Source organism: Streptopelia decaocto (genome assembly GCF_964273445.1).
Source record: "Streptopelia decaocto genome assembly, chromosome: Z".
In the NCBI taxonomy this organism is placed as follows: Eukaryota; Metazoa; Chordata; class Aves; order Columbiformes; family Columbidae; genus Streptopelia; species Streptopelia decaocto.
The window spans coordinates 61,544,920-61,568,746 of record NC_138657.1 but is presented as its reverse complement, the minus strand read 5'-3'; the positions used below and the strand labels follow the sequence as shown (position 1 = coordinate 61,568,746).

The window sequence follows — 23,827 nt, the reverse complement described above, 5'->3', positions numbered from 1 at the left end:
ACAGAACTATACATACTATCAACTGTTTACAGGTTTCTGAAAGATACATTGAATTTGTTTTATGCATGACACCAAAGCTGGTTTTGAAATTAAGTTTGTCCAAAAGGCATTTCAAAAATTAAATGAATGACATCTGAGAACTATTAGGACTAAGACTTTGACATGAAAGCATTTAGTATTGTAGTCAGGGACTGATACACAAATAAGCAATGAAAAAACAGCAGAAAAATAGTGCTGTGAGTGTCGGTACACACAAATATGCTTGAGCACGGTCCCTTGTTTCACTGGCAATATTTGCTTATCTTATGCTAGTGAGACCATCAAAGACCAGACCTCTTCTGAAGAGTCATGTTCCCTCAACTCTGCTCACCTTTCTACTCCCAGCTGCACACTATTTTAGCCTTACCTGGCTTTGATGCTTGTTGAATCCTGTTGTGATTTGGTTCAAGTTACAAAGCAACAAGGAGTTTTGAAATAGGAAAGTTCCTAAACAATTTGTAGATTACTTTGTAGCCCAGGTTATATTCCAGTAATCTCACTTGTTGGTCGAGGATTCATTCAAAAGCTGTAAGTACAATATTACAAATTTTGCAGGCTCATAAAAAGGCAAATATAGATGTCAGAAAATTCTTCTCTTCTGTGGACTGTTACTAGCAAGTAATGTGATCAGATAGCCACCTACAGAATATTCATGAGGGTAATGGTCTTTTTTGAAGAACTTTTTTTAAGAAAAATCAAAAGCAATCAGTGGATAGCTTAACATGCCATCTCAGATTGAAGAAGATCTTCTGAACAAGATAAAAATCAGCTACTAAACAGAATTTTCACAAGATCGTCCACAGTAACACCTTTTCGAAATACCTAGCTTTCAACAGAGTCAAAGATACTGACTTATACTCATGCCAACTAAAATCATAAGCTTTTATCCACAAGGGATCTTAAACATGACAGTGTAGGAAGAGGTTGATTCATCTATACTAGGAAGAATGGACAGTTTCTCCTGTTTTTCATGATTCATAAAAATTACCTCAAAACCTTTAAACTCTTACTGTTAATTTAGCATCTGGTGGAAGTCACTAGAATAATTTCTCTAATTTTATACTTTAAAAGGAAAAGTTCATACCGTGTAAATAATATATATATAAATAGTTTAAATAGTTTCAGTAGTTAGCTCCCCTGGTTGAATATGTCTCACGTCTTCTTGTTCAGAAACTTGTCAATATAGTGGCATATATGAACAACTTACTTTGAATTTTCAGACTGAGCATGATTATTTGGACAGAATTACACTTACGTGGTTGGTTCATACAACATTTTCACTGTAAAGAACAAAAATTGCATCATATCTAGAATACCACTGCAAATATTCTGCAGTAAGTTGAGATTGCATTTTACTATTTGATTTTAACAGATTTATGAAGAAATTTGATGCTGCTTCTCTTTTCCAGAAGTTACTCTAAAGTCATTATTGTATTATAGTAGCTGTTCTAGAAGTCACCGTTTTATTAAACTCAATCTGCTATAACCTGCTACAGGTTTTAAGGTTCAAACCTGAAAAAAAACAAAACAAAACAAAAACAACCAAACAACAACAAAACAAGCAAACGAACGAAAAAAGCAACCAAGAAACACACATTTCATTATGATTTTAATAGCACTTTCACAGTTCTATTTCACAAAATATCAACTGAAGCAGAACTCATTTTCCCATGTTGGGCTCTTTTGTGGCAATAATATTTAATTACATATGTTACGTGACCTAAAACCTAACGGATGTTACTCTGTTTTCAAGAATGATGTACTATGTCAAAATCTACCTTTCTGTTTTACAGACAACTTTACTAGGCTAGCTAAGAAATGTAAATGTTGTTTTGCTGAGTGAAAGATTCTGAAGTGCTACAAGTGGCTATTTCATTTTTTTCAAATTTAAAAATAACTTAGTAAAACTTTACTACTGTTGCTTATAATGTCTGTAGTGAAAAAAATAAAAAATTCTGAAAAAAATAACTGATAATTTGTGTTCATTTTGCTATTCTCTTATGTACCAAAATACACTATAACATTTATAGTTACAAATAGTATCTTCAAAATGACTGCTGGGCTTCTATTTTACAGATATACTGTACACATTTGTACTCTTACTTACAAACTAGTTTTATATATGCGTGTATGTTTATTTTCAAAGACCATGAGCATGTCAAGGAAACCAAAGAAATATAACATGCTATAAAAACAGTTTTCTCTATAGACCCATAAGAACGAAAGTGTGCATCTTAAAAACCAAACCAAACCAAACCAAACCAAAACAAAACAAATCAAAACAAACCAGAACAAAACAAAACAAAGCAAAACAAAGCAAAACAAAACAAAACAGACAGACAGATTGTAATAAAAAGTAACCTGCAGCCTGAAGATTACTATGCATCCTGGTTTCTGAGACCGCAGCTAGAAGTGATGTATGAGGGGCTTGGACTAAAAATCTACATTTTTAATGTAATCCAAGAGAAGTTCTCTGGTAGGCAGAGAACTGCACTTTCTGGATCACTGCTCCCACATCTTAGAGAGCAGTGAGTTATATCTGGAAGATGGGACTCATTCTTACAGATGGTTCCTGGAGTTTCTGGCAATGCAAATGAAATACATTCAGGGTTATGCTTCATATCTATTTAAATTATATTTAAATTACAATTTTGTAGTATGTTGCATCTTATCAAAATGTTTACAGAAAAAATATTAAATACACACAACCTACATAAGCATTCACATCAGTGAAACTAGCAGAAAGTGAAATTAGTAGCATTTCACACTTTTTTGAACTATATTTAGAGTACCCTTAGGTATCAGAAGAAAAAAGGAATTAAGCTGTTCAAACATGGCTCATAAATGGGAGAAATGCAAAAAAAAAAAAAAAATCTGTGGCAAACATATTTTATTTTCATGGCATTCATATAGGTCCATCAAAGTAAAATATTATTCCTTTGGTTCAAGCAAGTTTTCAACTGTTCTAGCTACATTGTGTTTTGAGTCACCAAATCACTGGTATTCTCTCTTAAAATAACTTATCAGGAACCTGATCAAAGAATTACATGCATTCATATTCCTGGGCTTAGAGGAAGTCAAGAATAGCAAATACTTTTCAAAAAGTATTCAGAAAATACTACATTAGGGATACTTTAATGGAGATGACACGCTCTCATAGGTGATGTGTTTTTAACATTTAGGCTAAACTGAAACTCCTGGCTAATTCTACAAAGAATTTGATGGTAATTTTACAGAATTAATGAATCATCAGGAAATTAATATCAAAGCACAGCTGACTGGGTTTCTATTCAGGACTTCTGAATCACTGCTCATTGAGCAAAGCAATCATTGGACAATGGGGGTTTTGCCTGAGCAAAATGTGAGTCAGGAGACCTGGACTCCCATTGTCTTCACTGGGAGTTTTGCCTGCATATGGAGTGAGCTGGGACTTCTGGTGAATGGGAGCCATTCATGGAGTGGCTAAGTAAAGCACCCAATACATCACCATTTTGAAGTTAACACTAGGTGGTAGACATAACTGGAAGAAATACAGACATTTTTGGAGCCATGTGAAAGACTTGTATAAAGCGGCATTTCAAATGTATTGTCTCTTATTTCCCCCTATTTGGCCTGAACGTGTTTTGTTTTGAAAGGTATCTGGCGGTTCACTTCAACATTCCCTTTGGTTTAACAAATTAATTAAATTAATTTCCTTTCTACATGAGTCTGTAGGCGGAAGAGACAACCCACTTTGCAGGGGAAGAGCTGACATCCTTGCAACTGAAAACAGAAATCTGTTCCACTGTCCATACCCTCTATCATTGTTTATTTGGAGGAGGAAGAGATTTCTAACTAAGCAGTTCTCAGTGTGCTGCTGTCTACACACACATCCACTGATCTATAGAGGCATTCCGGTTGTGCATTCATGATACACTCCTCCATGCACATGCCACTAACCTAAAGGTGAAAAAGGAGTTAAAGTTGAGTAAATAAAAAGAACAAAACAGCAGGGCAAGAAAGGCTGCAGGGCAAGAAAGGCTACAGGGCATAAAGAACATGAGACAACAAAGAGAAAAGGAGTATTACAGACTACACACAGAAGAAGCATAATATGAGGGATGGTTTGGAATAGGTGTCTAAGAGCGAAAGAGGGCCAAGCTCTAAGCTTCCCTCAGAACTCAGATTCACTGATACAAATGAAAACTAAACCTGTCCTTAATAATTTGACTCTAAGGAAAGTAGTGGTGGGCTAAGGAGTAAAAAGGGAGGTAGACTTAATGAAAGTAAAGGAGGAAGGAGGGCAATGAATCTGTAAAAACATGGGGAGTAATTATTCTACTAAGGAAAAGAGGACAAGAGTGTGAGGTAGCGCTCTCTTGGGGTAGAAATTCAGAAGGGAGACGAAGGGATGGAGCAAATAAGTGCATGAAAAAGCAAACCTGATATGTATTGTATAGTGAATCTGTAAATGTAGGATAAGATACTATACTATGGCTGAAATATGTAATTTACATCTTTCTTTTAACAATTTCTGGTCTGAATGAAAAAACTGCTGTATGTGTTATTTCTACGGGTGCATTTATAATGTATGTCAGAAGAGCTTTCGCTGTATTCCAAATAAGTCTACATAAAAACAATGTACAGTGTATCAATCATTTGTGTTGTTACAGAAAAGACAGTTTTAAAATGTGTACTTGACATATTTTTGTTTATATTTCTGAATTTTTAATTTTCTTAATTTCTTTTGTAAAACAGTAATATTCATATCCTCTCAGACACTAAGTGAAGAACCTAGTCCTTCTGAACAGAACAAATTAACCTAATATATCACACAAGTGATATGTCATCTCTTTTTTGAAATTTACTTGTTCACCCTCCTATCTAACAATTTTTCTATAGATCTGAGGACAGGCATTTGGTCACTTTTCAAGTAGAACAATGAGTAATAAATATTAATAGGCTCTTTCTAGCGTCTTTTAAGTAAAGTGTAGATTACCAATGAGCTCTGTGGGCCCTGGATCCCAACAGAGAATGGAATTTCAGAATTAAAAACACAGTGAGAAAATAAATGCTGACCATCATACAGCCTGAGTGTCTAGATGCCAGGGATACTATGAAATAGTATCTGAGATGTTCCGTAATATATTAGGCAGAGGTCATCCAGAAGAACCTAATGACTTTAAATCATCTCAGCCTATGGGGACTGGAATGATAGAAGCAAAGAAGACTTTCTGCCATTCTGTTTTCCAAACCTGATGTTGCTTTTTCGCTTGCTGAAAATTTGCATGTTTTCTCAGAGCCTGTTTCTTTCTCACAATAAACAATGCAAAGCCCTCCTGCCAAAAAAATGTCCAAATGCTAAACTGTTGCTATTATAGTCATTATTATAAAAGCAACTTTGAGCTGTGGGTTTTTAAATTATAATTATTTTTACAAAAGATTTTTATGTGTCTTGATTGCAGTAATTATGATTCCATAGTATTAAATGTGTATTTAAAACGTCATGTTAGCTTACTGGTCCAAATAAATGAGTTTCCTTAAATGAACTTCATACAAAGGAGTGGTTTTCTTTATATTTGTCTTATTTGCTATGCTAGCAACACACTATAATACATTAAACAGCTGATAAACCATTGTTTCTTTACAAAAATAACTACAGACAAAGATGTCAAAAGAAGCACAATGTTTTATTTGAAAAGTTTTTCATGCAGATAATACCAGATTCTAATTCAGAAATGCACGTTTCTCCTTGGTGTTCATTCTCACCTATCTGCCCTTGCTTTGGTTAAGGAGATCATGTCAAGAAAATAAAGCAATGAAAAAGCAAAAAGGAATCTGAAACCATGTCTGTTTTACAGGCTACCATGTTAGTAGTGATAAGCCTGTGCCCTGTATAAAGAACATCCAGTATAAAGAGCATCACAGAATCCAAGAAATGGGCTTCTTCAACAACCAGTCTGATAGGGAATAAAGACAGAAAACAGTTCAGCCAGTGGGACACCCACCAATGGTCCCAAAATAGGACCTATGTGAAATTATTACTCTATTGCTACTGTGACCAGCACGAACTGGAGGTCACGATCTAAAGCACCCATGACAAACAGAACTTCCCCAGGAGACTCTCAGTAGCTCAGCAGATTCACAAGTTACTGAAGTTTACAACTGATCAGAAAAAAGTTTTTGTTTTTTATTAGTTGGTGTTTTTTTTTGGGGGGGTTGTTGTGGTGGTGGTGGTGGTGGTGGTGGTTTTGTGTTTGTTTTGTTTTGCTTGGCTTTGTTTTGTTTTGTTTTGTTTTTTTAAAAAAAAGGATCAGGAACAGGAAACAGAGGGGGACCTGAGAGAAAAGGGGTAGCAAGTTTCTGGCTCCAATGCCACACTCTTTTGTAACTAGCCACAATGCTGTATTAACTTTTCAAACGAGCCTGTCTGACCCTCAGCACCCATTTAACTGGTTGCCACTAGCTGGGGGAAAGCCAGTGAGGCTGCACTATGCAGCAGTTTGGATATGAAATGCTATCAGCTATCAATGTCATCCCAGTAGATTTCTTACAATGACACAACCCCATCCAATCTCCCATCCTTCCCAGACAACCTTGCCTATTCTTTGGTGAGAATTGCTCCATTGTACATACAGACATTCACATTCTTGATAAGACAGTCAGGGGAAAAGTTCATGAGGCACATCCTCTGCTGGTATAACTTCAGTTCCCTTCCCCCTTCTCCCAGGAGTGAGTGGGTGATCTGACTCCCTGTGTTGAAAGGAAACAAGGTTGTCTATTCAGCTGCAGTCAGACATACTGTATGTGTTAAGGCCCAGACAGCCTATGATGCTGAATGGAGATACTAGAGGTTCATGTTTCTCTGCTGGGAATTTTCACAGAGAAGAAAAGGAATGCCTCGTTTTTGTTGTACAACTTCCGACTGACAACTGACAGAGCTCAAAAGCATAGAATCGCAATTATTCTCATGGCACAAGACCTCAAAATGCAGGGAAAAAAAAAGACCAAGAGGATTTGTTGGCTGGTTTGAGTGAGCAGTGTTAAGACTGTAATGGGACACTAAATAGATATGCAGAAATAGATCACTGAAAATCTGAGTCCTTCTGATTAGCTTGGCCATTACTATTAATAATTTTGCCTAATCTCAGGCAAAAGACTTAGCTTTTGATTTTTTTTTTAACAGAATAATAGCATTCTATAATAATCTAGAATAATCTTTTAGAATATAATTTTTATTCATAACTGAGCCAATTATTTGCAAGGCATAAAAGATAAACTCAATTTCAGCATAACCAGTTGGGAAGTTTCCTGTTAAAAGCGACCAAATGCAACATGCTTTGATTCATGTAAGAAGATTTTTTTTAGGAGACACAAAATCAGATCATACAGTCAAAGCAAAAATGGGCGTTTGGGCCAAAACCAAGGTAAAAACTAATCCAAAATAATACTCCTGCAGTGCTTACACCGCAAATGTCACATCCTCAGTACCAACTATGGACCTACAGATGTTTTCCTGCAGGTCTTCATATTTGCTAACAGAACATAGCTTATGTCTTTTTCGATGAGTGTAGAACACATATAAGTGTATAAATTGCAGTACAGTGTCTCTTCCCACTGTCTTCAATAAAACATTGTCTTAATTTCCACTGTATCAGACCTTAATAAAAAATAAAGTATATTTTTTGTATTTGGCTGTCCAAAACTGAGGTATTTGTCAAATGCCACTGTGATAAAAAGAGCTGAAAATAAACAAACATCAAACCTCAACTTCTTATACTCATTTTATCATGTTTAAGAAAGCAACCACCCATCTCAAGGAAAAAAAAAAGCCACATTCACTAACTTGTGTGGACTAAATTCAGCTTCTTAGAGACTCAGTTTCTTCATTGGTAGAGCAAGGTACAATGGTAATTAACAGTTCTAAGCTGGATTGGGCCTTGCAAGGGGGTAATACATATTTTTATTTTGTCCAAATTAATTGAAGACTGGGGACATACTGTCATACCGCTTACCATGAATAAACATATTCTTTCACAATAATTTTATTCCGATTTTGCCATTGTGGTTTCAATAGTACTTCACTGAGATTCCACCTAGAACCCCAAAACTTCAAAGATTCAGCCAGTATTAATTTATAGTGCTGATTTATTAATGTGAAGATGGGCTTACTTTAAATGTTAAAACACTTATTTCAGCTGGCATCCATGCACTCTCATGCTAGATTTATTACTATCTGGAAAATGAAATGGTTATACAATTTCTTGCTTCATTTCCACTTGTTACATTTGCTACAACTGACCTCCCTGTGTTTTCGTTTGATAGCTCTAGTCAGCTGAAAATAACAATACTTTGTGTTTGAACAGCAGCTTCCACTCTAATACCTTTGCTTATTTTACGAAGGCCCTCAGATACTTTGCGGACATGCAAAGTACATTTACTGACTGACTTTGTTACCCACAACCAAACAGGGCTTGAGTTTACCATGATGTGTGATTTCAGGTGGCTGAACCCATAATGCCTGTGAGGATGAGGTTCAAGTTAAAACCAGTCCTTACCCTACACTTGCATTTCCCTGCTTTTCAAGCCACCTCGTCAAAGTAGGGCTGAAAACGAAACTCAAAGCACAAATTAGAGTGCTGAGCTAATGTGACAGCACAGACAGGCTCATCAAGGTCTTAGGTCATTGCTTGTTGATTTAAATTCAAAACAAAACAAAACACAACCCTGAAGCAGGTGAAAATTATTTTTTCAATGTAAAATCAGTGGTAACAGTAATGACTGCTGCTCTGTGCTACTCTTTCAAACATAAGAATGCTTTTGTATATTCTTAGTGATGGCTTATAGAATCTAAAACCTACAATATTTCTAGTAACTTTCAAGTTGCTCTTCCTTGAAACCAACAATAATACTGAAAATTATGGATAGAGGCATTTTAGAAGCATTTTTAATTTATCCTAGTCCTAGTATTAAATAGTTAATACTAAATCTGTTAAAACTGTTGTATATTTTAGAGGAAAGTTCAGTGCATTGTAATTTCAAGTGTTGCATGGTGACACTGTAGTATGAACAGTGACTCATTTATTGCTATCCAGGCACATCTAAAATACATGTTTATTGTAACATAAAGGATAATACTCTTTGTATAGTATAGTTACCTTATATCACCATCAAAGTCAAAATCAGTAAAAGAAAGGGGTATTAGGAGAGAAAGGAGGGAGTAAAAAAGATAGAAATAAAATTTTGAACAAGAACATGTAATCAAAAAGCTCTTAGTACTCAGTTTTTCTAAGCATTGTGTAATAATGCCTGTTGCCCACTGAGAGCTAAAACAGAAGTATGACTGCTAAGTTGTACAACTGCTCATTGTCTATTTTGTCTCACCAAACAGCTAATTCTCTCACAAGATTATCCTCATTTCTTATAGACTCCATTATTAAGGAAAGTGTTAAATTATGATATACTTTTGGATCACCTCATTTGGGGCCTGTCCTCTCCCATTAAGACAACTGGAAGATTACTATTCATACGAAAAGAGGGCAGAAATAAGTTCTTATCTGGGAGGTTTCACAGAAAGCATGCCATACTCCAAAAAGAAAGATCAAACAAGCAGATCACTAAAGGCCAAAGGTCAGTTAAGAGGTTAGTTCCCATTTCCAGGAGAAATAGTGAAAGTATTTTAAAACTGCACCATGAAAAATAAGAATGAGATAGACTTTTGAGCTTTCAGGTATGAGAAAATACAGCATGTGTTTCTATCATTGTAACACAAGCTGTCAACATTTCTTCTTGCTTTTTAAAGCAAGTTAATAACTTGATTTAGATGCTTACTCTCTTTCTTAAGTTAGATAACTAAGATCAAGTTTCCACAGTACACAGTTCAATCTCTAACCTACATTAATCATGAGTAAGTTTGCATTATACTGAAAGATAATTTTTCTCTAAATTATACATCATTATCTGAAGCACATTTAAAGTAGAAAACACTTTAGCAAAACCATTACTGTGACTGTGTGGAGGTAACACTACTCATAATTTTATTTCATGTCTATTTTTGTGTGTCTAAGACATAACATTATTTCTGTACACTTCAAATAGCTTTCCAGGGGGAAAAAAAAAATATAGAAGCCATATAATCTATAAACCAACTTCTTAAATTATATGTTTAGGATGAATTTATATAACTTTCCATTTACAGTATGTGTTTATCTTGTAAGAAAATACAGTTTAAAATCTCATTAAAGATGCACTGAAATACAATTATTAAATATTTTAAACAGACTTTACCAATATTTCAAATGAAAGTCTTTCTCTAAAAAGTGAAAGAAGGTCTTTGGGAATTCCCCTGCCTCTACTCTGCAAACATCTTTTCAATAGTACAAACTTTTAAAAGCTAAAAAAAACTGAAGGCCACTTATTTCCCAAAAGTGGATGTTTCATGCTTTTCCCTTCATCATTCATTCCATGCTATTGAAACAGGCTGAATGGGGCTTAGTACCAGTGAACTTAAATTGCTAAACAAGAGGCAAGTCTCATCATGTGTTTTGAATATCTACAAGAAACATGCAAAGAATTACAGCTCATTATGTTTTTCTCTATTCTTGATAATGCTCCAGTTGCTTCTGAAAGATATGTGTGGTTCCCCACCCTGGGAAGAGTAGATCATGAGTAACTGTCTTTAAGAAACAGAAAATAAGTGATGACTTCACACCCTCTTACCCTCTTGTTAGAAGAAACTAACATGGTTTACATATTTTACCATATATTTTAAAAAGCACATGGATAGTGTTATGCAATTATGTTTAGGCTTTTCAGATTTCCAGTCTGGACAATGTAATGAAGAAGTGCCCCAGCCTCCCCTGCTCTGTGTGTGTGTGTGTGTGTGTGTGTGTGTGTGTGTGTGTGTGTGTGTGTATCTTTAAATTCTGCCTGAGTTCTGATTTTGCATTTCTAACGAAGCTGAACTGACAGAGCGTGAAAGTGGTCTAAAAGGAAAAACAAAGAAAGTGACCCAGCTTTCACTGTGCCAAGACTAGTCAATATTCCAGCAGCTCGGCTTTCCCCTCTCTTCTGATGTGTTTCTGTTTTTTTCAGAGCGGGGCTGACAGTCTCCTCCCCTTTCCTTAAGTTACTGCCATAGTAAGTTGCTGTATTCCGGAGCACATGCGGATTGTCAGTTTTCTCTCTCCCGCTCGCTCAGCTTTGCAGTTCTGTTTTATTAGCTGGGAAAACCCCCACCTGATCTACCACCACCGTGTTCTTAGGGCACTGAAGATCTGAAAAGGTGAGCCGATCGTTTCGTTTGGTGGGTTTTGAGTAAGAAGTCTGAATTTTTCACTCTCTGCCTTTGTGTGTTACTTAATGTAATGATCCTTTTAGCTGTACCCTTGTCTTTTCTTGATCTTAATGTAAGTCATAACGGCCAGATTAGCTGCACTAATCATCTTGGAAAGAAAAACCACTGTGAACGGTGGGTTTTTTTCTTTTTTTTCAAAATTAATTGTTCTGAAAAAAATCCTGCATGCACACAGTAATCATGTCCAAGCTAGAATACTTACTAATCTAAATGTCTAGCTCAGTCTCAGAATGTTTCCATTTTGTAAAGAAACAAAGCATATAGCATTCTGTTAGAATTGTGAGAGAATATTGCACTGGAGTGTCAATCTTGAAACATATGGTAGAAGCAGCGATCAAATCCCATCATAAGAAATTTGTTACAACATGGTATCTCCTCTGAAACATGCTGTTTGAAAACCCTGTGAATTTATATTCTAAGTGCTTTCTTTAAAAAGGTATCTAGGAACTAGATTTATTGAAAGTAAGGTATTAGAGTTGGATTGTAAATGTGTGTAGATGGAGAGAGATTTCAGTTGAAGCAACTAACTGTCCATTTATTAATTTCTCATTTCTTCATAAAAACATGCCTGTGTATTAACTAAGTCTTCAGAAAACTGGATTTTCAGAGAATACCCTTGCGCAGGCTCCATTATCAAATAAATGAATACCAAGCAGCCACCAAAAAAAAAAAAAAAAATCTTAAAAGGAAAAATGTTGACTTAATGAAGGATTTTTAATATTAAAACATTTTAAGTTTGAGTCAGTATGTGATTTCTTAAAATCAGATTATATCCCCATAATTGCTGCCAGGCCAAGCTAAGCGTTATTTTGCAATGTGAACTTGTATTACAGTCTGAAGTGACAAGCTAAGTGGGATATAACTTCTGATGTTTTACAGATGTGCTCTGAATAGTTTATACACTTCAAAGATGAATGTTATCAACATAAAACTGTCAAAGGCATATCTTCTAAATATCAGTTGGGGGATAAATAAACTATTCCTGCTGTGGTTTGCCATGTGAAAAAGAGTATTTCAGCCAATGCATTGAACCATTTAAAAAGATCTGAAATGCAGAACATTTCAAATGTACCAGTTCAAGCAAAATATTTCTCTCCAGTGGTAAATGTGAAGGTGAGCTAGAATTCTTTTCAGATAATATGGGCCTGTTAAACAGATAAAAATGAAGCCTGACAGTTTTAATTATAGCACTTTAGGCTTCCATAAATTTTCCTGATTTTACACTAGTAACTAGCAACTGAAAAAAAAAAAAAATTATTCATGGGTTTTACAGCATGACAGCAACTCAGATTAATTTCTGCAGACACAGGACACGTATCTGATCGGTTGATATAATCCCCACCTCAAATAATTCTTTAGCAGTCATTGATGCAATGTATCAAAAACTGCAGTTAACAACTTAGATCCTACAAATAATACAAGTTTTACTGAAACATGAAGAATATTTGCTTCCATGTAAACATATGACTAGTTATTTCTTTAAAATCTTATTACAATATTTGAAATTTCTTGTCTTGCAGGTTTCACCAGCACCTCCCACGGCAAAGAGTCTTCCGCTTTTCAGAGGGGATATTGACAGAAGTTAATTGTAAAAGAAAACCTCCTGCAAAATAGATGACTAAAGGTAACGGAGAAGATCCAAAAACTGGAAGTAGGATGGAACGCATTCAACAAGGAGTCCGGAAACGTACACTTTTGGCAAAAAAAAAAGTGCAGAGCATAACAAAGGATGATGTTAAAAGTTATTTATTGAGGAATGCCTTTGTGCTCTTCACCGTTGTTGCTGTGATTCTTGGTGAGTAATTTGTTCAATAGGATCTCCAGTGCATTTGACAATGACAATTTGCCTGGGCGATTTGCATTACAAATGAGATCCCAAATTCTTCTGCAGTGATAAGAATGTTCTGGCTTGGAGATTTTTGGCTTTGACAGCTGCATGTTGAAGTTTAGGGAAGACACATTTACATTATTCTAGTAGTGTGAAGGATCATTTTCATGAAGAAATTCAACTGTTTTATGGTTTCGCCTCTTAAAGAATTAGATAAAAAACTGAACTGAATGCTTTCAATGAAAACTTTGTCTACTAAAGCCAGTTGCAGCAAAATGTTCAGGATGTAACTTTTATTTACCTAATCTATATATACACACATATTAAAAACAAATAAACAAAAAAAAACCAAATAAAATCCCACCTTGCAATGACAATCAGAAGTCCACAATGAATGAAGTGAAATTTCTAGGCAAAGGTATATATTAGAGCCTCAGTCTTTTCAGTTTTCCCTTGATAAATGCAAAACAATCAAACTTAAGTACAAGCTTACGCTCTCTCAGTCACTTACAATCTTACACATGCATCTTTCAGATGGAATTGGGGCAACAATAGCAATGTTACTTATTCAAATGACCACAAGATAACACCTGACTAAATGCCTTTTTAGAGTATATGGAGAGGAATCCAGAACATCAAACAGCGTTTAGATTCGGAATGTACCAAAATGCAAATTTAAAATACTGCTACTCATTTTGAATTTACATTAGAAAGTGAATCTTCTGAGAAAAACATACAATTTTTAACATAAATTTGCCTTTATATGTTTAAGTGTTCACTTTTGGTAATTTTCCTTTAACTACAGCTTTTCTAAATGACACCATATGTTTCATGAAGTACCATTCTTCAGAGCCTGAGCAGGGACAGTATGTCTTTACTGAACTACTTTAATTTTTATTTTTTAATTAATTTAAAATATGAAACTGCAAATCTGCTCATTAAAATTCAAATGTTAACACTTAAAAATAAGGGTGCATATCCTACACCTATGTAGGCCCTAATGACCTTGATAATGCTATTCCATATAAATCGTCATGCTATTTTTCTACAGCTTTTTTAGGAATTCATATTTTAGGGCTTTACCATTATTGTTGCTTGATACCGTATCTGCAGGGTTATTTTACATTAATTTCAGGTTTGATGGTCTTTTTCTGGGAGAAAATTAGACAATTATATTAATTCACATATTGATTAAAAAAATACTTTGTTGTTATAACAGAAATGCCAGCCTCTCATATTTATCAACAGTATTTGATCACAAGTACTTTTAATTCCTAAATACGTATGTGTTCAATGCAAAAAGCCCATTAATATCAGGGATAAAAAACTAAGGGATTTTATCTACAATGGTCAGTAAAGGCAGAACAAATGAAGCAGGTCTTGAAACACTATCCAGCCTCAAAGGAATGCAGTTCTTAGGTTGTCTCCTGTCTATACTGCACAAGACTTGTGTGCTCTTGCAATTTTTTCACTGTTGTCTACTTCCACTGTGACTCCTATAAATTTGGCAATGTGAGAACAGACATGCGGGTTGGACAAGTGTTTTTACTGTTATTGCATGTTCCAATTAGCTTTAGATGACTGGGGACAAATGTCTGCCCACAGCTCCACTACCACCTACAGCAACCAGTAAGGCTGGAACACAAGTTGGAGAACTAATGAAAATGTGCAGCTGCCAGCTGCTCCAATTCCATGTATGAACCTATAGACATATCTGGCCTAACACACAGAAAAAAGTCTTCACATTACAATGATGGAATACTCCAAAGTTTTCTCAGATTCCTTATTTGTGTTGTAACTGTACAGTACATATGTATGATTAGAACAGTGAGGTCACAGCTCACAAAAGGTAAGACTTCGTATTTTTGAGAGTTTTGTGCTGTTGTGGGGAAATTCAGAAGGAGGAAACAGTTGGTTAGAGTTTGGAAAAAACTCACTGGTTGAACTCCATCTGTCTAGTTTGGCAAAGATTAAATTGTTATAATCTCTAAGTTGTTTTGTGATCTGTGGAAAATCAGATGGTGGGCTTAATCCCTTTTCTAGCAGACAGTAATCAACATTGTGAAATTAACCCACTAATTAGCACTGCTGGCTGTCTCATCAGAGATGCCTGGATGTGAGTGTAGGGGGAAACCAAACTATACTCAGGTCAGGGTTGAATCATTTACAAGAACTGAGTCTTCATGGTCTCTGTAATCTAAACAGACAGATGACATCAGTTTTTAGGGCTGACACTACAGCAATTTTCATAAAGACTAAATTCAGGAAACACAAAATTTTAGCTTTTAAGGGGGCAACACTTCTTCAGAAACATTTGTTTCAGGCCTCTTTTGTTAAGGGACTGACATGAAAAATCCTATTTAATAAAGCATTTCAATTTTCCTTGCTGAGCAGGATGGGTGCTGGTAGAGGTTAAGTGGATAGGATCATATGTCTTAATCCAGTCTCAGGACTGTAGTTTATAAAAGGCACTTGAGTTTATGTCTGTCTAAACATGCATTTTGTTTTGAAGTGAATAGCTGCAACATGCATTTGTTCGTGTTGCATACTGATACTTTGCAGAGTAGAGATTTTCTGGCATTCGTATAACAAGGAGAAATACAGACACCATAACTTCTGCTGTTACTCTGATGCTGAGCTGAATTCTAACCTGAATTCACTAGCTGCTATAATACAAGTTCAATTGATCATTAAAAACCTAATGATGAAGTTATAATTCATGTTGAGAATTACTTAGCACTGTTCTCCATTTCCCAAAAACCTCTTGAAACATCCTTCTGACTTCACATTCTGCATAGGTAGTATCTGTCTAGCACACCATCATTATCATTCTTGTTGCTGTTCTTAGTGAAATTTTAACTGCTGTTAAGCCCTCTGACAAACTTTGAGAAAAGCATGGTCAGTGAGTTACGATGCAGTTTTTCAGATTCTTCTAGTATACCAAGAAATATTAAACAAGTTCTCAGCATTGGACCTTGGCAAGAGCCAATTATGTGAGGTGAATTTGAAAAGCTGACCACTGCTAAATTCAGAGTGTCATGATGACCAGAAGCAATTTAAGGTAGGCTAGAGGTCATGGTGGCTCATGCAAAATCTGCAGGAAGTCTTAAGAACTTTGAAGTGCTAGCCAAATTACTGGCAAAATCTCAGGCAGTGCCCTCTCTCCCACGCTACTTAGCTCCATCATCCTGCCCTCAAAATGCCTTCCTTTCAGATACTCTTCCTTCAGTAGACTGTCTTGATTCTCTGCTGCTTACCTCCCGTTTTCCAAAAATGCCACAGAAGCCCAGACTTTACTCTGGCAGGGCTTCTAAATGCCAAGGAATCTCCTGTGGATTCTCAACTTGTACGGAAGGAAAGATTGAGACACACAGAGCTGCTAAGCAGACATCCTGAGAAGCTGTTCACAGAGAAATACTGTTTTAATTGGGGGGGTCAGTGAAGTAGAGGAAGGTTGTGGAGCAAGTACTATGAAAATAAGTTTCTGCATATATATGAAACCTTTATAGCTGCAAATCATTAGCTAAAATCCCCTTTACAGTGCTGAAGCTATATGCTGCAGTTATCCCCTGGGACATTAAAGCAGGACAGAGATGGATCCAGTTCTGATTTCTGTCTACCTGACCACTGAAGGGAACACAAGACTGGTTGTGTCATGGAACCAAATCTTCTGTAATTGCAGGCAATAGATGTGAAATGTAGACAGGCCCATACAACATCTGTTTTACAACAGCACGCACCATACATAAGATTCTAAAATTTTCCAACATCTTTATAAAAAAACTTGTTAAAAGTACAGAAAGAAGACAGGAGATATGAAGGTATTGCCAATGTCCCTACGTCCCCGAAAAAAGCAAAGAGTCGAATAAAGCCTGCAGATGATCCTTCATTATAAGGAACGTAAAAACCACACAAAACCCCAAAAATATTGAAACAGTGCAAAGCTGTGCAGAGTAGCAGATTCTCTTATTTCAATACACTTCTGCTCTGAACATTAGTTTAAAAGGACCAAGAGGTACAAGTCTGTAATATACAGGTAGAGAGAATCCTGGATAACACCTACTCTTGTGTGTTGAAGTGACATCTTTTCTGCTACTGGCAGGCCCTCTGTATCCACAGAAGGCTGAGGCTGACGTACCCAGAGAAGGGTGTTTGACCCCATCACACGCTGACAATGAACAAGATGACAGTGCCTAAGGCAGCCTTGGTAAAATTTGCATGAGAACAAAGCAAAGACCTATCGATAACTACAGGACAAACAGCTGTAAGAGATGAGTCCTAGGTGAGGGAATGCATTAAAGAGAGAAATGTGACACCAGACAAAAGATTAAGATATATACAAGAAAACCAGGGTAGTTTGTGAACAGCTGAGGAAAAATTAATTCTACTTATGCTGAACTCAGAGGCTTCCTCTGTCCGAATGCTCTCTTAAAGAACCTGCCCAGCACAATTGCTTTCTCACTGAGTGACAAAACCTTCCTAAGTAATATTCTGAAAAAAATAATGAGCAAAACCTTTATTCTTTTGAAATTAATAAATAGTTATTATTTTGGAAAGAAAACAAACAAACAAACAAAACAAAACAACAACAACAAAAAACACACATACAAGAAACCAAACAAACAAAACATAAACAGGCACTGCAAGATCCAGAGCAACACTAACTTAAACACTCAAAAAAGGTGATCCTTTTCAAAAGGGAGAAAAAGTATAGAAATACAAAGAAATTTAATTCTGCTATTGAGTAGCCAGTAATAGAAGTCATATTATGAAATACGAACAGTATGCTCTTTTAGCAGTTACTTAAAAAATAAAATGTTGTTAATCTATTATCACAAACTTAATTTCTTACTGTGCACTCTGGTGTTACTGAAATGAAATGGCACTGGTTGTTGGACTGCCATACATGGCACAGAGTAAGAACAATAAACTTGGCTACTTTGCAAATCACAATTGTGCATTCTAGAGACAGCAGCTGTGTACACATGCACAGTAAAGGTAAAATTGTGCTATATATAGGCTTATTACCTTCCTATTTCCTCTAAATTGTCAAATCAGTGAAATTGCAAAGTGGTGCTCAAAAGTAGTATGCCTGAGTGGTCATAAAACAATCCGGAGAAACACGCATTCACTAAACTCTTCACACAGCTTGTAAAAAGGAAGATGAAATTCTCAAAAGTCTCTCTAGAAATTTAATTTCAATTCATTTATGTAATACCCCTTCTTACAGAGCAGATTTCAAGGCTGTCCTAGGTGGAATGCAGGACAGTAACTGCATGAGACATGTAGGATGCTTATATGGTTTCTCAGAGACTTTACAAGAAAATTGTCTGAATGCTAGTACACTATTGCAATGATGCTAGCAGGAGATATGTAACAGAAGAGTTAGTGGGTATCTCAAAGGCTGTCAAAGAAAATTTTGTGTTGAGCATCAAAGGGAATTAAAAAGACATTTCAGCAGTAAATGAACTAGTATTAGTTCTTGCCAGTCCTTTACACTTGTTGGTAGGCATGTACTGTAGTCACTATGGTGACTGCAAAGCAGTACAAAGTCATAAGCTAGGTGCCAATGATTCATATGCTGAGTAAATGTTTAACATTGTTAGATTCTTACTAGCACACCCTAGCTATTGTACAGCTAGAATGAGTTGTCACCTGCACCGAAATGCTTTTTAGTTGGCCACAGTGAAGAAGTAGCTGAAGACGGCATGTTCAGTTGTTTATGAATTCCTGAAACTTTCATTCATGTGGCTTAAATTTCTCACACAGATTCTTGAAATAACCAGGCATCTGAAAGTTTCCAGGGATTTTATGGTACTGAAGAAAAAAATATTTTTATAAAATACTTATATTTTTATGTAAATCAAGATAAAGTGCATTTGTAAAAGTATACAAAAAAATCCAGTATTTAAAAGAGGTAAATAAAGAGACTAGATTGTCTGGATGTTAATAAGACTGGCAAAAAAAGTAACATATAAATGCAGGCATTGTGGTAATTTTTAATATAGCAACAATTTCTACATCAACATCTGAAAGATATTGATTTTTTAATTTTTTAATGCCTTGTTAAAAAAAGTATATATTCTGGAACCACCAACTGCATAACACAATCCATGCAGCCACATTAGTTTTATGGTTCTTTAAGACAGCATTGGGATAGAGACAGCCTCTGAGTTCAGCATAAATACAATTATTTTCTCCTCAGCTGTCCCCCAAGCTGTCTTGATTTTCTTGTATATATCCATACAAAGGAAATTTATTTTGATGATAGATTTTTAAGGCATTTTTTAACAACAGGGGGAAATAATTGACCCGGTGACCCATTCAACAGTGAAAAGAAAAGCAGTTAAAAACAGGAAAAGAGTCAAAGAAAACCAGAAGGGTAACAGGAGAATCAGGAAGATAACAAAATATTACTGATACTCATATTTTGTGATTGTTCTCCCATGTCCTTTCTCTTAGCAGCAGTTACGCTTACCATTTGAATACTTGTTCAGTTATGAACTTTGAAGAAATGCATTTTCTTCCTTGAAACTTGATGTGTATGTGTATTTCGTACTGGCATGGATAGATCATAAATGGAAATCAGCCTTAAAGTTACAAAGTGTGTGCATACCTTTCATCAGGTACTGTAACAAAACTGAAAATTAATTTATTCAAAAAAGTCTATAAAAGATGGGGCTTAAGTGTTAAACATTATTTACACTGAAATATAAGTTGGTCCTTTAAACTGACTCTAGTAAATGCTCTGGTTTTACTATTCACAAGTACTATATTAAAAAAAAAAAAAAAAAAAAGAAGAAAATTACCTTTGTGTGAGTATATCAGGACAATTAATCAGGGAATTCCTGGGAGTACTAACCAAAAGCAATTGATAGATAAGGCTACTGCATGTATTTTGATGTTTTTTTAAATAGTTTTTACCTGGGACACACATGGATGTGCAATCTAGTCCTTCAAAGCCTAAAACATAAGCAAAGGAAGCTGCGTGTGGAATCCACATCTCAGAGCTGGTGTCTTTTTAATGCATGAGCAGCAGCTAGGAGACTTGAAAGAGTAAACCCGCATGTCCACAAGCTAAGCATATAACTGCCCAAAACTTGCCAGAAGAAAAACAAACAGGTTTGCATTCCTACTCCCACTCTTTTCTGAGTGAGTCAGGACCACACCAGGTATTTTCACCCAGTCAAGATCCAGAAGCACAAGAGCCCTCACCTTGGGAATTGTTTCAGCAGCGCTGGAGGACCTGGCTTGCTCCTTTTACTTTCAAAAGGCAAGTTACAGAAGGTTGTAATTCCACCTTTCCTTTCAAAGTTGTGTCATCAAGCAGGAGGAAATGCAAGATTTCTAAAGACAAATATATATGCCAAGAGAACAAAAGGAGGCATGATGTTTTAACCTAATGGCTGAAATACTCATCTACAACAGGGAGCCCCAGGCTGTGAAGTAATTCTCTGGGTAAGAACAGCAACACAGGGCATCCCAGATCCAGGTGATTCTCTGCATGCATGTGTGAGTCATGTTGAGCTTCTAGATTCCCAGAACTCAGCCTGGAATTAGGCAAATAGATGTTTAGGTCATGGCAATTCTGAGGGGAAAAAAAAAAAAAAAAAAAAAAAAAGAAAGAAGCAAACAAGAACAGCGAGAAGTGAGGGGTCTTCCAAAACAAACAGAGAAGTGCCCATTAACTTTATTGAGTTTCAGAGCTAAGCTTTTTTATCTAGAAGGCCTTTGAAGGTCACAGTTTGGTCTCAAGTACTTACTATGTAACTAAGTACTGTTCCAGGTGCCAGTTTCCCTTTGCCATTTTTGTGACCTTTAAGAAAGGGAAATTCTACCATTCTGAATAACACCTAACAGTGAGAAGAGAGGTATCATAACCTATATGGAGCTTACATCTAAATTAATCCTCTATCCTTCAGATGAGTTAACTCACAAGAAGTTATGCATGAGGCCTCTTTTTAATCACCTGAAATAAAATGTTTTTGGAAATTCATGTGTTGACAGAGGCCATTGACCAGCAAACTAAATAGATGGAAGGTTCTAGTTATTAATATTTTCATAATCATATTAAAGCTTTAGGGCTGAAGTTGCCCAACTAACAAAGCATCCTAACTATCTTTTTAAGATGGCGGCACCATGATTCCATGAATTTCAGTTCTGAGCCTGATTTCCTTATCAAAATAATTCAGTGAATGCAAAATGCAGCATAAATAAAGGGTTCCAGTAATGCTTACAGCTGATATGGCAAAAGTCCTACATTCTACAACAGGAAATGCAGTCTGTCCAGGTTCTTTGTCACTAAAATACTGGATAAAAAGATTTTTTAAAATCTTTTAACAAAGTCTGCCACGTGAGTTATGTTCCATGACCCAAACAGTTCTGGCATAGGCATATCTTGATTCAACAAAATACTTAAACCTCAGTGGCAAGCATCTTGTTTACACATTTAGGCTATCAGTAATAAGCTAAATTAACAGGTGGTTTTGTAGGAATGAAAAGTTGGGCTAGCTCCGTAGAGATATGAATGCATAATTTGAACATCCCACAAACGATGGAGTAAAACTGCATACCAAGGAAGCCAAGCTTACAATGAACTGTTTTGTAGTGTATTTCTAAGGTGGAATCAAAAACAAAACAAAACAAAACAAAAAACCAAAACAAACAAAAAAAAACCCCACCAAAACAAAGACAACTATCAAGGTCTAACCTTCTAACCTCAAGCTTTCTGTTAAAATACATTGGAAGTTCTTCAGAGAACTCTGTTTTCAGAACGTATTTGCACAAATTTCTTGGCACTGGAAGATCTCAGTCTCATTTACTGCAATTCCTTATTGTTTCTATACTATGGAAAAGACAAAATAATATGGATGAGCAGTTGAAACAGTATTAGAGAAACACAGAATCCGGTGCTGTTATGGACTATGTCAGCTTCCAGTGGAGAAAAAACAGGAAAGAAAGAAATGTAAAGTCAAGAAAGGAACTATGTAAACTTTAAGAGAGCAGTTTTCTTATCTGTTGGGAACTATTCTTTATGGGAGTAAAAAACTTAACATCAGTCAAAAAGGTGAAGCAGCAAAGTAAACCCAGGCATGAAACAACCAGTTACTAGAGTAACTTTGTAAAGCACTGGGTAGTACAATAATTCTAAATAATACTTCACAAAACAAAATCTGGCACATATTGTGAGTGTCTGATCTTCTTTATATGCATAGTAAGAGAGTTTTCCTGAATTTTGATATAATTATTTGGGGTTTTTTTTTGCATAAAAGGTATCTTTTCTATAGCTCAGAGACTAATAAGAGTACATAAACTAGGAATAGTTTGTCTTTCAGTAAAGTCTTTTGTCTGAGGGTGAAATCAGGAATAATGTCCCCATTCCATAAAGAACAGTCTGCTTCAGTGCCAGCAGTGAAAACTCTTTTTCATTCCAAATCCTCTATAAATGCCCTGCTATTGCTTGTCTTATAAATAATAACAAAATAGAAATAGAATATGAGAAATAAATACAGAAACAGAACAAGGAAAATAGGAGGAAAATGAGAAAAAAAAAAAATGAAGGCAGAGAAGCATTAGTTGGATGAAAAGAGAACAATCTTTTGGACATGTTCTCGAAGGAAGAAAATTACCTCCTAATTGGGGACGAAGGGCAAAGGAACCAAATAACAACTGACAGAAGGGAAAAAAAATAGTCTATGGGTGTAACATTGGAGCCAAGAAATAGCAAAGGACAGACTTCAGAGATTTTTTTTAGAAACTTTTTAGTAGTACTCAGAAGCTGTTATATCCTCAGATTTGATATAAGAAGCATCCCAGTTTAGGTAGTACCTCATAAAACTGGGATTTTACTCATTCCTTAGTTACATCAGTTCTTCCCTATAGCCTCAGACTCTCCATTCCAATCCAAGAAGGAGGAGCTGCGTCTGCAAGTAAAGACAATGTGCAAGTGCCCAGCCATAGCTGTAAAGGTGTTTCAGGAGTTCAGGCACCTTCAGAGTTAGGCAGTAGCAGGCAGAGGTTTTGAGTGTCTTAATTTGGAGCTGCAAATTATGTGCCTATGTATCTATGTTAATCAAGCTCTAAATGTCCATAAAATACATAAATATTATAAAATGCCTCTGGATCTTTGCAAATTGTAACTGAACAGTGACGTTAGCAGTCTGGTCTGGGATTTTTGGAAGGTAATAGCTCTCACTGGATAAAGCACATCTTCAGGCTCAGGTTCAAGAGGCAAGTGTTCCTGGTGCACAGTGTAGTTCTGTGTCTCTTTAGTACAGCTAGGAGCACCCTGACACCCCCATGTCATCTAAGCAAAGGCAACACACTGATTTCTCTTCTGACACAGGCAACAATTCTTTGACATCAATGTAACTATTACTTCACTATACATTTGCTTTCCTCTGAATGCGTCTCTTTTTATAGCCTTAGAATTCTGTCTAGGTGGACTTGGAGGGTTTTTTGCTGGTATTTTCTGATCTTTCACAGCTTAATTGGGGTAGAAGTTTCAGTTAAATTGCTCGATGTCTGGAAGACTTGGGGAGCCCTAGTGTGCGTGTATGCATGCACAATATACTCTGCATTATGTGGGTAGTGACTTTAGCACTACAACCATGTGTCAGGCCTGC

General features: G+C 35.9%; 1 protein-coding gene across 1 annotated transcript in view; it reads left to right on the top strand.

The window, feature by feature from the left end:
- The first annotated feature begins 11,118 nt into the window (after nucleotides 1–11,118).
- Nucleotides 11,119–23,827, top strand: part of SLC1A3 (solute carrier family 1 member 3) — a 64,879-nt gene continuing 52,170 nt past the window's right edge. Inside the window, exons 1-2 of the mRNA XM_082074811.1 lie at nucleotides 11,119–11,302; nucleotides 12,895–13,169. Coding sequence (XP_081930937.1) covers nucleotides 12,989–13,169 — 181 coding nt within the window. The 5' untranslated portion in view covers nucleotides 11,119–11,302; nucleotides 12,895–12,988. The remainder of the gene's footprint in view (nucleotides 11,303–12,894; nucleotides 13,170–23,827) is intronic.